At 44.7% G+C, this 14802-nt stretch overlaps 1 protein-coding gene across 1 annotated transcript in view; it reads left to right on the forward strand.

The window, feature by feature from the left end:
• Positions 1–14802, forward strand: part of LOC134211971 (uncharacterized) — a 358591-nt gene that overhangs the window by 324803 nt on the left and 18986 nt on the right. The window contains exons 3-4 of the mRNA XM_062689401.1: positions 13771–14113; positions 14206–14497. Of these exons, the coding sequence (XP_062545385.1) occupies positions 13771–14113; positions 14206–14497 (635 nt within the window). The remainder of the gene's footprint in view (positions 1–13770; positions 14114–14205; positions 14498–14802) is intronic.

Genomic DNA, 14802 nt, shown 5'->3' on the forward strand with positions numbered 1-14802 from the left:
GAACAAAGGTCAATGCAGTCGATGAATACAGAAGAAGAACTACGACCTTGCTTGGTACACCGACAGAAACCTGTCGAGGATGTCTATCAGATTAACAGATTTTCCAAGTGGGAACGTCTACTCCGAACAGCTGCATATACTCATCGCTTCATCAATAACTGTTGTCGAAAAATTAAAAATGAAATGCTAGTCACGGGTCACCTGCAACAGGAAGAGTTACAGATTGCTGAGATCAGCCTTTGGCGCATAGTACAGACATCAGCCTATCCTGACGAAATAGCCGTGCTGCAACGAGGAAATGAGAACTCAAAAAGGTCCATCGAAAAGACTAGCCCGGTCTATAAATTGTCACCGTTCTTGGACGAGCATGGCGTGATGCGCGTGGACAGTCGTATAGGAGCAGTTCCATACGTGACATTTGACTTCAAGTTCCCAATTATTCTCGCACGTCATCACTATCTCACCAAACTGGTCATCGACTGGTATCACCGCAGATTTCTACACGCCAATCATTCGACGGTTTGTAATGAGATCCGCCAACGGTTTCACATAAACAATCTTCGAACGGGAATTCGCCAGGTAGTTAAGGAATGTCAGACTTGCAAGATCGCAAAGGCAGCGCCATCAACACCGAAGATGGCTCCCTTACCAGAGGCACGACTAGCAGTCATGGCACGACCTTTTTCATACGTCGGACTTGATTACTTTGGACCCATCCAGGTCCGGGTTGCACGTAGCTTCGTTAAACGCTGGGTCGCCTTATTTACGTGCCTCACTGTTAGGGCCATTCACCTAGAAGTTGCTCATTCTTTGTCGACAGAGTCATGCAAGATGGCTATACGTCGGTTTGTGGCACGCCGTGGGTCGCCCGTTGAGATTCATTCGGACAATGGAACTAACTTTCAGGGTGCCAGTCGAGAGCTACGTGAACAGATCCGAGCGATCGACCAGAAGTTGGCCGAAACCTTCACCAACTCGAACACAAGGTGGTCCTTTAACCCACCGTCTGCGCCTCACTTCGGAGGATCGTGGGAAAGGCTCGTGCGATCCGTCAAAATAGCACTTGGCTCGTTGTGCACCGATCGGAGCCCGAACGATGAGACATTGTTGACGGTTATTGCGGAGGCGGAATCTATAGTGAATTCTCGACCATTAACTACCGTTCCTCTAGAAACCGCAGACCATGAGGCGCTTACGCCGAACCATTTTATCTTGTTAAGTTCGAGCGGAGTAGTACAAACTCCGAAGAAGCTGATGAACCCGATGGAAGTGACCAGAACTAATTGGAATATAACCAGACAGCTCGTGGACCAGTTTTGGCGTCGTTGGATCAACGAATATCTTCCGACGATCGCCGTCAGGAGTAAATGGTTCAGCGAAACGGAGAAACTTAAGGAAGGCGATGTCGTGTTGATCGTCGATGTAGGACATCGCAACGGATGGATAAAAGGTCGGATTGTAACTGTGATTCCAGGAACCGATGGTCGCATTCGCCAGGCTATGGTTCAGACTGCAGGAGGAGTGCTCCGGCGCCCAGTGACCAAGTTAGCAGTACTCCAGGTGCAAGGTGATAGTAACGCACAGACAGAAGGCAAACCGGAAGTGCGTTACGGGTCGGGGAATGTTACGGCGACTGGCAGCACTGCTAGAGCACTAGACAGACCCACCGTCGATCCGACTCTGCACGCGGCCGAAAAACTATAAACATCTACTACCAACGTGGAAGATCGAAAGGAAAGGATCGTATGACAAACGGGGAAATAATAAACAGCGATATTTCTTTGCACCATAACGTGGGTATACAGATTAATGCATATTTGTTTGATTAAATATTGCTTGAGGCAGTGGATTTAAGGCAGTAACATATACCTAGTCACTATACAAAGTTTAGGCATTCTTTGAGCGGACAATATTGTAGGTTCATTCGATATGTCCAATGGATTAGCGATTTAATAGTGCAAATCTATTTTCATAGGTTAAGATTTACGTCATCCACGAAGGAATACTGAATTGTTTAATATTCATTAGATCTAATTGCACTACACGTTACACTAACTGTAGTGCACGGTGAGTTATATCTAATTTAATAAATGTAATATCTATATATGCAGTTGAGACGTTTTGTAGGTCACGATCAAAAGTACATTGCACTGTAAGAAGATAAATTGTTGGACTTTAGTTAAGTTAAAGTTGACCAAATGTAAGTATAAATCGAAATTACTACTCTCAAATCATTCTAATAAAATTGCTTTGAATAGCTTTAAGGTTCGCAACTCAAAAAGGCGATTCTGTAAGGAGGTCCGAAATAACAACTTCGTCCAACATGTTAGTGTCTAACATTGAATCTAATTTTACGCCCCCCCATCGAGAAGTGAAATGCTGTATACTTCGACAACCTCAACAACCATACAAAAAAAATCGGTCAAAGACGGGAATTGAACCCGCACCCTCCACCCTTAGCACATCTAGACTGACGCGCTAATCATCTGGACTATTTACCAGATGAGGAACGACGCGACCAAAGGGAATCATAATCTACGTTTCATGCTATGCGGATGTGACAAGTGGAAGGGTAACAGGGATAGCAATGAGTGATACGAGAGGAATAAGCATCATGCATATTTGCGTCCTTTTCCGTCATCAAACTAAATGGAATAATGAAGTTTGTGTGGGTGTAAGTTATACTTCTGTACGGAATTCATAGGAGGAGGAGCCAACAAGATTCGTTTGGATGTATTGATTGAAACCAAATAAACCGGCTTAATACAATGAGCTGTATTAACAAGTATGACTTTCTCTGATCGGTTTGAATGCGAGATTTGATACAAAATGCTTAATACAAAGAATGTCACACAGAATTGTTTTGGGTGTAGCTACCCGAGCATTAAACCAGCTAGCAGAGGACGGAGGCCATGAGTTTCTGTCAGCAAAGGACGCGATCGAAGACTTTTACGTCGACGATCTACTATCCGGTGCTGCCACACGCGAAGAAGCGATCGAAAAGCGTCGTCAACTTTCCGCCATGCTGCAACGAGGAGGTTTCATCATCCGAAAATGGGCCTCCAACGACAAGGAAGTGCTGGCGGAGGCACCACCAGAATACCAGGCAGTGAATCCTGTCCACACAGTCGACTGTCAAGACGCCATCAAGACCCTTGGCATCCAGTGGCAGTATCGGGAAGATCTCCTCACCTTTAAGGCAGCGTGTGACCTCATCAAGGAGTATTTTACAAAACGTCAGGTACTCTCAACTATTGCCAACATTTTCGACCCCCTTGGACTGATTGGTCCTGTAGTCGTCATAGCAAAAATGCTGATGCAGGAACTGTGAAAATCAAAGCCGATTGGTCGGAGCCGTTGCCGAATCAGTTTAACCACCGGTGGCGAACGTATTTAATGCACCTTCAAGACGTCTGGCGGATCAGGATACCTCGCCGCTGCATCAGCATCAACGATCCGGTGCAATTTCATCTGCTTGGCTTCTGCGATGCTTCGCTCGAAGTCTACGGCGCGGCTGTATATCTTATGGCGATCGACGTAAACGGTAACTACAGCTCGCATCTACTCGGTTCGAAGTCTCGGGTGGCACCAATAAACCGGCCTTCTCTCCCTCGATTGGAACTTTGTTCAGCAACGTTGTTGGCGGACCTCGTGAAGGCGTTGAAAAGTTCACTTCGAGTTCCAATCCAACGTATAATAGGATTGAGCGATTCGACAACAGCACTGGCATGGATTGTCGGTGACCCCGCTCGGTGGGAAATATTCGTGGCCAACCGAGCAGCAGCCATTAACTCTGTCATTCCAACATCGGGTTGGAGACATGTACTGCCAAAGTTAAACCCAGCCGATCTTCTCACTCACGGAGTAGCTCCATGTGTGCTAGCAACGTCCAAACTTTGGTGGCATGGACTAGATTGGGACCAAGCACACCAAGCACCAACACCAACCGCTCGTGATGAAAAAAGCATCAACAGTGAAGTCAGTAAGCAGTCACCTATCCTAGCTTACCTCAAGACCAGCAGTGACGTCATCGAGAACCTAATAAACAAATATTCGTCCTACGCAAAATTGATAAGAGTGCTGGCGTGGGTCATTCGATTCGATGAAAATTCTCAACTAGATCGCAGTCACCGTACTTTCGGAACACTATCAGCCATCGCATTGCGCGCTTCAAGAAACCTGCTGATTCGGTACACTCAACATCAAGCATACGCAGAGGAAATCTCCGCTCTTGAGAAAGGTCAACCGTTACCCCAACGAAGCAAGCTTCTAAATCTCAACCCGTTTATGGACAGTAGCCTGCTCAGGGTGGACGGCAGGCTCGCCAGAGCCAACCTCGAGTACTCTGCAAAGCATCCGTGGATCCTTCCAGCTAATAGTAGGTTAGCAACTCTAATATTTCAGCTCGAACACGGCCGAAATCATCATTTAGGACCGACTGCTTTGCTAACAGCCGTTTGAGAAACGTTTTGGGTCCTTCAAGGAAAAAACTTAGCTCGAAACACCATCTGGAAGTGCATACCATGCCACACGAACACACCAAACCGTGGTATGCTGCACCAAATAATGGGACAGCTTTCGACCAACCGAACTATGCCAGAGTCACACTTCTTCCATTGCAGGGTGGATTACGCAAGACCGATTAATTTTGTAAATACATAAACGAACTCTAGGAGCAGCAGCATCGAAAGGATACATAGTTATATTTTTATGTTTTGCAACCAAGGCGGTACACATAGAAGCCGAATCTAAACTCTCCACCAAAACATTACTGGCAGCCATGAGATGCTTTACGGCGAGACGAGGACACTGCGGGCATGTGTATTGCGACAACGGCACAAATTTTGTCGGCGCAAACAAAAAAATGAGGAATTGGTATCGCAAAATCAACACCGTAGATCACAACGATCGAGTAGCAAATTATTTATCGATAGGCGGAACCCAGTGGCATTTAAACCCACCCGGATCACCACATATGGGCGGACTTTGGGAAGCGGCTGTAAAATCTGCAAAACACCATCTGAATATAGTAACGCAAAACGCTAGGCTCACGTTTGAGGAATTTGCGACTACACAGATAAAAATATGTTGTGATTTTAAATGTATTTTCATGCACATATTTGGAGCATGCAAATAAACGTAACATTCAATCGATCTCACTGTTCTTTTAAATCGAAATAAATTTAAACTGTGCTTGCGTGTAAAATTCAGTAAAATTTTATTGAAAATCGAATGTTAATTCGTTTGATGGGATTAGCTATAATTTTACACGTCGTTGAATTTTCAAAACTATTTGCTGTGTATACTCACTGTTACGCCGGGATAGAAAGGGTGCGTTTCGTTAACGTAAGCCTGCTTACTGTACGACAAGTTAGCTCTAAGGATAACTGAAAAAAAGATAAAAATGTAAACACAAGGCGATGCCGTATTGGTAGATGTTTGAGAATTTCAAGTTGAAGAGAAGAATCTGAATAATATAAAGTGAATTAGTATATCAGTTAAATATTTAGTCTGTAATCTGTTTGAAAGAGTAAGTAGAAGTTTCTTTGATTATTGTCAAAATAATAACGGCAATGTTTGATCTAGACGTTGGAATTATATCGTCATACAATCGCTAGCTACAGTGGCTCGGATATCAGCTAAAGTTTAACCGTAAGTTGGTGTTAATTTGATATACTTATACCGAGTTTCTAATGTAGATAACTTTAGATTTGTGAAACGAGACGGTAAGCGGGACGAAGTTCGTTTAGTCGATTAGTACATAGAAAACTAAATCTGTAAGTATGAATTCAGTCTATTTGTATACTAGATCTACTGGATGTACTGAACTAATGCTAAATCTGAATTACAGTTTTGAGTGTGTCGAATCACCTACTCCAAAAAGTGTTTTCGATATGTTGTCACGAACTCCTCCCCCCAATACTCAAAAAGATTTACCGTCAGACGTAATCTACCCATGTTGCGAGGAAGATGACCAATATGACGCGATGGTACAATGCGGTCGGTGTCTAATGTGGCATCACTTTTCATGTGTCGGAGTGGACCAAAGCATCGCGGAGCAGGTCTGGTATTGCCGTACGTGCCTAGGAGAGGACGTGTCAGCTCGCGAATCGATTGGACAGCCAGGTACCACACGTGCGCAACCTCCGCGGGCGGCTAAAAAGGGTAGTATTAGGGACAATCCCGGTAAGTCAAAGGACAAGATTAGTCAAAAGAATATTGTACAACCTCCTACAACGGATCCGAAAGTAGTAGCTAGTAATATTGTGAATCCAAAACGGCTCAATGAACCTCAGGAGATAGGGCAGGCAGGAACATCTAAGCAAGGTGTAGTAGTTGGCGTCACTGAACTACCAGAAATCAATCTATTGTGTTCACAAGTTATTCGGGGCGATAATTCCAAGAAAAGTAAGTCTAATAAGACGAATAGCTCAAAACGGGATTTCGCGTTGAAACAAATTGAAGAAATGAAAGAGAGAAGCCGTTTAGAAGCATTTGAGGAGGAAAATGAATTGAGGATGTTGCAGTTGAAGAAGAGGCAGATCGAGCGACAGCGCCGCGAGTTAGAAGAGCTGCAGCGGCTGACACGGATGGCCGAAGAATCCGAATGCAACGAAGAGTTTGAAGAACAAGAAGAGATAGAAGCCGGGTACATCGACAAGGTTCATGGCTGGATGAACTCATGTAATCCAGTCGAGCCGCGACACGCATAGACCGCCTCAGTGAGCAATATGAGCGACCGTGCATCGAACATGCTACATGCAGTGAATGGATTCAGCAGACGCCAATCGCAACCAGTGAACTCTAGTATGATAGTTGGACCATCGAAACTACAGATCGCTTCACGTCAGGTGTTCCCAAAGAATCTTCCCACGTTCGCTGGTCATCCACAAGATTGGCCAATGTTTATCAGTGCCTACGAACAAGCCAATTTATCTTGTGGGTTTACTGACGCAGAGAACCTCGTGAGACTTCAGCAAGCATTGGAAGGAAAGGCTATGGAAATCGTTCGGAATTTAATGCTTCTGCCCGGAAACGTACCACTGATCATCGATAGACTACGACGTCGCTTCGGGAATCCGGAGATTCTTTCGACGATTATGGCTCAGAGAATTCAAAGGCTGGATGGACCTGACTCAGATAACTTAGAATCCTTAATTGACTTTGGAAATGCAATAGAGGGATTCACACAGCATCTCGAAGCATCTAAACTGCATGATCACCTAAAGAATCCAATACTCATGCAAAGTTTAGTACAAAAGCTGCCGCCATGTTACGCCATGCAATGGGTAGACTTTAAGCGGCGTTCACGAGTGGTCGATTTGAAAACATTCGGGAAGTTTATGGAGGACCTGGTAGATAAGGCTTTAGAAGTATCGTTTGAGAAAATGGAAGTGGTGTCGATTAGGAAGCGTGATAAACCGAAAGTCAAAGTGTTTAACCATCGAGTGGAAGACGATAGTGAAATATGTGAAAGTGCATCAGATAGAAGATTCAACGAGATACAGAGAGCACCCACACGGATCTCTTCAAGTAAAGACACTCTTTGCTCGATCTGCGAGAAACCGGGACATTTTAGACGAGATTGTCAGAATTTCGAGATACAAGTGTTCAACGTCGATGGATGATGGTGAGACATATGAATTTATGTGCACTTTGCATTTATAACCATGGAAAATGGCCGTGTAGATCGAAAACCGTTGCGAGATTGAGGGATGCAAGGGGTTCCATCATTCGTTGCTGCATCCGCCGGTTAATACAGAAGTTAACAATGTGGAAGCGCGATGCAACAGTCATTGTTCGGCGAACCAATCCGTTTTATTCCGGATTCTTCCCATTACTTTATACGGTAAAGATAAAAGTGTTGATGTCCTTGCGCTGGTAGATGAAGGATCGTCTACAACACTTATCGACAGTGAAATAGCAGAACTTCTTCAGCTGAATGGTCCGCGACAACCATTTGAAATGCGATGGACGAATGGAATTAGCAGAACGGAAACCCACTCTAGAAGTGTCGAAGTGAGGATTACGGGAAGAGATAACACGAGTTTTGATTTGTGCGTGGCAAGAACGGTGAAGAAGCTTGATCTCCCAGCCCAGAAATTGGACGTTAATCAACTCGCCGAAGATTTCCAACATCTCAGTGGCATCGGAATCCTTAGCTACGATATCAGTACTCCCAAACTTTTGATAGGAATAGACAATATGCATCTCATCGCTCCACTGGCATCACGAGTTGGAAAAATGGGAGAGCCGATTGCTGTCAAATGTAAACTGGGTTGGACGGCATACGGGCCGCGACCGAACATAGTTGCAAACATCCATTTTCTTGGACATCACCGATGTATATGTGAAGAATGCAGCAAGGCAGACCAAGAGTTGAATCAGATCTTGAGGGAAAATTACCAACTTGAAGAAGTAGGAGTGTCCCCGATTCGCCTCGAATCAACAGAAGACCGTGTGGCAAGAAAGATCTTGGAGAGGACGGCGAAACGCATTGGGAATCGTTTCGAGATTGGCCTTTTGTGGAAGGACGGTGCACCCAAATTCCCGGAAAGTTACTCGATGGCCTACAAACGGTTGAAGAATCTAGAAGTTCGGCTAAACAGAAATACGGGTATGCGAGAGATACTACAGAAACAGATTGATGATTATATATCAAAGGGTTATGCTCACATAATCACTCAACATGAGCTTATGCATACACCGGCGGAGAAGTGTTGGTATCTGCCCTTGAACTATGTCGTCAACCCAAAAAAGCCTGATAAAGTAAGAATGGTATGGGATGCCGCGGCAAGAACCAACGGTGTATCATTCAACGATAGTTTACTGAAAGGACCTGATTTAGTTGCATCGTTATCTGGAGTGATCAACGGTTTCCGAGAGCGGAAGGTGGCATTCGGAGGAGATATCCGGGAGATGTTTCACCAGATCCAGGTTAGGCTAGATGACCGGCAGGCCCAGCGTTTCCTTTTCCGATCGGATTCGAGTAGTGAACCAACCATTTATGTTATGGATGTAGTCATTTTCGGGGCTAGCTGTTCTCCTTGTCTGGCACAGTTCATAAAAAACCTGAATGCCAGGGAACATATTCAGGCGTATCCAGCAGCAGCAGATGCCATAATAAGGAAGCATTATGTAGATGACTACTTCGATAGTACAGATACTGAAGACGAAGCTATAGTACGAGCAAAAACCGTAAGGAAGATACATGGAGAAGCCGGCTTTGAAATAAGAAACTGGATGAGTAACTCGGCGCTTGTACTAGAAGAGCTCGGTGAGGCGGAATCGAGGAAGGCTAAATCTCTTGATACGAATGATCGCGATACAGAAAGAGTTCTCGGAGTAATGTGGAGACCGGATATCGACTCGTTCGTGTTTTCTACCGAGGTCAGGGAAGACTTACGCCCATACATTGAAGAAGGAGCTTGGCCAACAAAACGGATCGCACTACGCTGTATAATGAGCATGTTCGACCCAAAGCAGTTTCTGGCACCACTGCTAATTCATGGTCGCATTTTAATGCAGGACTTGTGGAGGAGTGGCATTGCATGGGATGAAAAATTGGGTGCTGCACATTATGATCGATGGTTGAGATGGACGTCAATGTTTCAATTCATCAACAACATACGGATTCCTCGTTGCTACCTCGGAGAAATGAGTGCTGAGGCTTACAATACCGTGCAGCTTCATGTTTTTGCGGATGCTGGAGAAGATGCGTATGGATGCGTGGCATACTTTAGGTTCATGGAAGAAGATATCGTCCATTGCGCATTCATAGAAGCTAAGGCGAAGGTAGCCCCCTTACAGTACCTATCTATTCCTAGAAAAGAGTTGGATGCGGCTGTATTAGGATCGAGATTGCTGAAGACAATACGTAAAACTCATTCGATCGAACTAAAAATGTTTTCTATGGACGGACTCGAATGCAGTTATATCTTGGGTGAAATCGGACGCTAGACGTTATAAACCTTTTGTGGCACACCGGATTGGTGAAATATTGACCAATACCAGTCCAGAAGATTGGCGGTGGGTTTCCACCAAAAGCAATGTGGCAGATGATGTTACTAAATGGGGCCCATCCACACAATTATCCTCAGACAGCCGATGGTTTCATGGTCCTGACTTCTTATATAGGGCTGAAACAGATTGGCCAGTCCAAAACCATAAATCGATAGAAGTGCAAGAAGAACTTCGGGCCAGTGTATTGTTGCATGAAATCGTTATGCCGGATGCTGTGTTACCCAGGGTGCAACATATTTCTAAATGGAAAGTGCTGGTACGAATGGTAGCTACTATGTATCGTTTTATGTCGAACTGTCGCCGTAGAATCAATAAATTTCCAATTGAAGCATTACCGACAGTTGTACAGCGGGCTGCAAAGATACCCGCAGAGATTGTACCTTTGTGTCAGAAGGAGTACCTGAAGGCAGAAAATTGCCTGTGGCGTGTGGCACAGGGCGAAGAATTTACCGATGAGGTGAAAACTTTGATCAAGAATCAAGAGTTAGCCAAGGAACTGCAAAGAGCAATCGAGAAGAACAGCGTTTTGTACCGGTTGTCACCATTTGTAGATGAATACGGAGTATTGCGGATGGAAGGTAGGACGGTTGCAGCGAACTATATGCCTTTCGACGTACGATTCCCGATTATCCTTCCGAAAGAGCATCTTATTGTCCGAAAATTGTTGGAATTCTATCATGAAGAGTGCGGTCATGGCAGTCGAGAAATGGTTGTCCACGAGGTGCTGCAGAGATTCTACATTCCAGGACTGAGAGCAATGATTGAAAAAATCGCTCGCAACTGTCAAATGTGCAAGATTTGGAAGGCAAAACCAATTGTCCCTAGAATGGCACCACTGCCTAGATACCGGATGGCCGTGAGTGAACGGGCCTTTTCCTATGTTGGTTTGGATTATTTTGGTCCACTGGAAGTATCCGTTGGGCGCAGACGAGAGAAACGCTGGGTAGCATTGTTTACCTGCATGACAGTACGTGCTATTCACTTAGAAGTGGTGTGTAACTTAACTACTGAGTCCTGCAAGATGGCGATTCGCAGATTTGTGAAGCGGCGGGGAAGTCCAATTGAGATTTTTTCCGACAATGGAACTAATTTCGTGGGAGCGAGCAGAGACTTGATGAAACAAATACACGCCATAAACTCCGAGTGTGCCGACACCTTCACAGGGCTAGAACTAGATGGACATTTAATCCCCCTTTGGCACCTCATATGGGAGGCGTATGGGAGCGGATGGTTCGCTCGGTAAAAGAGGCTATGTCGGTCTTCACAATTGGCGAAAGGTTGACAGATGAGATACTACAGACAGCACTTGTCGAAGCAGAAAACCTAATAAATTCCGTCCATTGACGTATGTATCCACTAACATACAAGAAGACAAGGAGGCATTGACACCTAACCACTTCATACGGAGCTGTCCTTTGGTTGATTGTATGCCACCGCAAAATCCATCATGTCAAGCAAATAGATTACGTTGCAGCTACAACCAGGCACAGTTTTTAGCGGATGAGTTATGGGCGCGTTGGCAGCGAGTATCTTCCTACGATGAATCGAAGGACAAAGTGGATCGAAGAAGTGAAACCGATAGCAGTTGGGGATTTGGTGTACGTGGCGGATAGGGAAAAACGAAGGATGTGGGAGCGAGGCATTGTTGAGGAAGTTTTTGTCGGAGAAGATGGAAGAATAAGATCAGCGATAGTACGGACCAGTACTGGAGTGAAAAAAAAGGCCAGTGGCGAAACTAGCGATCCTAGAGATCGGCGACTGAAGATAGTAAGCTCAGCGGTGATTAGAATCAACGACAGGGCTTACGGGCTGGGGAGTTGTTACGCCGGGATAGAAAGGGTGCGTTTCGTTAACGTAAGCCTGCTTACTGTACGACAAGTTAGTTCTAAGGATAACTGAAAATAGATAAAAATGTAAACACAATGCGATGCCTTATTGGTTGATGTTTGAGAATTTCAAGTTGAAGAGAAGAATCTGAATAATATAAAGTGAATTAGTATATCAGTTAAATATTTAGTCTGTAATCTGTTTGAAAGAGTAAGTAGAAGTTTCTTTGATTATTGTCAAAATAATAACGGCAATGTTTGATCTAGACGTTGGAATTATATCGTCATACAATCGCTAGCTACAGTGGCTCGGATATCAGCTAAAGTTTAACCGTAAGTTGGTGTTAATTTGATATACTTATACCGAGTTTCTAATGTAGATAACTTTAGATTTGTGAAACGAGACGGTAAGCGGGACGAAGTTCGTTTAGTCGATTAGTACATAGAAAACTAAATCTGTAAGTATGAATTCAGTCTATTTGTATACTAGATCTACTGGATGTACTGAACTAATGCTAAATCTGAATTACAGTTTTGAGTGTGTCGAATCACCTACTCCAAAAAGTGTTTTCGATATGTTGTCACGAACTCCTCCCCCAATACTCACAGAGATTGAGGGCATCCTGAATTCGCGCCCCATCTCACCAGCATCAAGTGATCCGAACGATTTTCAGCCGTTAACACCAGGACATTTTCTTATCGGCCGATCATTAACAGCAGCGAATGAGCAAAACTATAGTCCAAGCACGGATGAAGCATATGACGTCAGATTTCGGTATATACACGAACTCAAACAGCACTTTTGGGATCGTTGGAGCAAGGAATACATCCCAGAATTACAACCTAGAAGAAAGTGGCATCATAGGACCAATCTGCTGCATGAAGGCGACCTGGTACTGGTAAGACAGCAAAAATTGCCAGTGAACCGCTGGGTCATCGGTAGAGTGCAGCATATTCATTCATCGCCAGATAAAAATCCACGATTAGCAACCATCAAGATGTCGACAGGTGAAATAGTGCAGTCCATTCACAACTTGAGCAAATTACCAACAGAACCTGAAAATTAAAACATTAATTTTGATGGGCGGCATGTTCCGGCCGGAGTCATCATATTGACCTGAATACAAACATAAACATGAATTATTATAATTAGTTATCAAATCGTGATCAAAGTGAAATATACTCCATCCAAAACGTTATTCCAGTGTTCTTATTCGAAACCGTGACTCTGTGAAACCGTGACTCTGTGAAACCGTGACTCTGTAGCCGTGAACCGTTGCCAGTAGTAGTGAACCGTTGCCAGTACCAGTGATTATTTATCTATCTATGAGATGAAAACCTAGAAGATAAACGAGAAGTTTATTCCATTACATTTTCATGGAAATGTTATCTCAATTTCATTATCTCTCGGAGACGAGCCAGCCTCGGGCTGAAAAAAAAGACAAAAGACAAAAAAAAATTCATTAAAATCTCATTCAGTCTCTATTTTGAAATGCAATAATAATCACACAATTTCGATGGAAAGTACGTACTTATACTATCTGAGTCACATAAAAATTTCGTTTTAATCTCATTGAAGCCAATTCACATCACATTGAATACGTATCAGAACATCAACTCCATCAATTTCATAGTGACATTCAATACCAATGGAGATTCGTAGTATCTGTTATTGCTTGTCGATATGCGATATCAAACTCGAAATGTGGAATTCATAGCTTATTCGTCCTGTTTTCCAAATATTTATGTTGGTGTCCCATTCAAAGCTATTTGTACATACCTTCAACAATACGAAAATATTTTTCCAGAGCGCTTCCACGACCCGAAAACATCCACTCTGCCCCTGAACGAATTCCAACTAAGCAAATAATAATAATAATCGATTGCATTTGCATTCATCCCTTCTTCGGGTCTCCGACAGGTACGCGCCCTCGATAAGCCCACCGCTGCGAACCTTCCCGGTCGACGGTGTGCGGCTCACTCCGGAAGGTACCGAGTGCAACGAGTTCCTGTGCAGGATACGCCTCACCAAGCTGGGACGCAATTCCGGCGGCGAGTATCGGTGTGAAATTTCCGGCGATGCACCGCAGTTCGCGTTGGCGAACGGCAGTCGCAACATGACCGTCGAGGTGCTGCCCCAGCACGATCCCATCATTAGTGGCCTGGTGGCCTCGTACCACCCGGGGGAGACGATTGAAGCCAATTGCACCTCGGATCTGTCCAGCATCGGTACGAGGCTGCACTTTTTCGTGAACGAAAAACCGGTAAGTTCGCCAGAACAACGATGATGATGATGATGATGATGACCGGTGCTGACGCTGTATTGCAATGCCTCTTTCCAACCTCACTCGCACAGGTCCCCATCGAGTACCTGCAGCTTCCGCACGAGACGACGCTGGACAACGAAAGCTATCTGCTGCGGTATCGCACCTTGGAGATGCGCCTGCCGGTGGATCGCCTTTACCCCAAGGGAGTCGACCACGCCAAGCTGCACATCAAATGCATCGCGGCAGTCGATTCGGTGCGGACGGCCGGGCGCGAAACGACCACCACCGTCGTCGTGCGGAGTCACCACTGGTGGATCGTTATGGGTGGCAGCGTGCACGGCGGCGGCCACCGGAGCGAATCCTTCTCGTGGAACGTACTTGGTAAGTCATTTCTCATCGCTGATTGGCTCATGGCGGGAGAAAATGAATTCACCTTCGGCGAGATTACTTCGCTGGTTCATTTTTTTAATGAACTTTCGTTGGGTATCGTTGAAATTAATATAATTCGAATGGTATGAAGAGTTGAAGATGTCTTCCAATGCCCATAAAAACACAAAGAAAAGTGCAATTCTCGTTCATACTTCAATGGACACCCTATCGGACTCTGGTCTGAATCCAATCTATCAAATCTAAAACAGAAACTTCGACTGACAACAATACACATCGCCCGAAAAATATAGCTCCAT

This window comes from Armigeres subalbatus, chromosome 1, assembly GCF_024139115.2.
Source record: "Armigeres subalbatus isolate Guangzhou_Male chromosome 1, GZ_Asu_2, whole genome shotgun sequence".
Taxonomy (NCBI): domain Eukaryota; kingdom Metazoa; phylum Arthropoda; class Insecta; order Diptera; family Culicidae; genus Armigeres; species Armigeres subalbatus.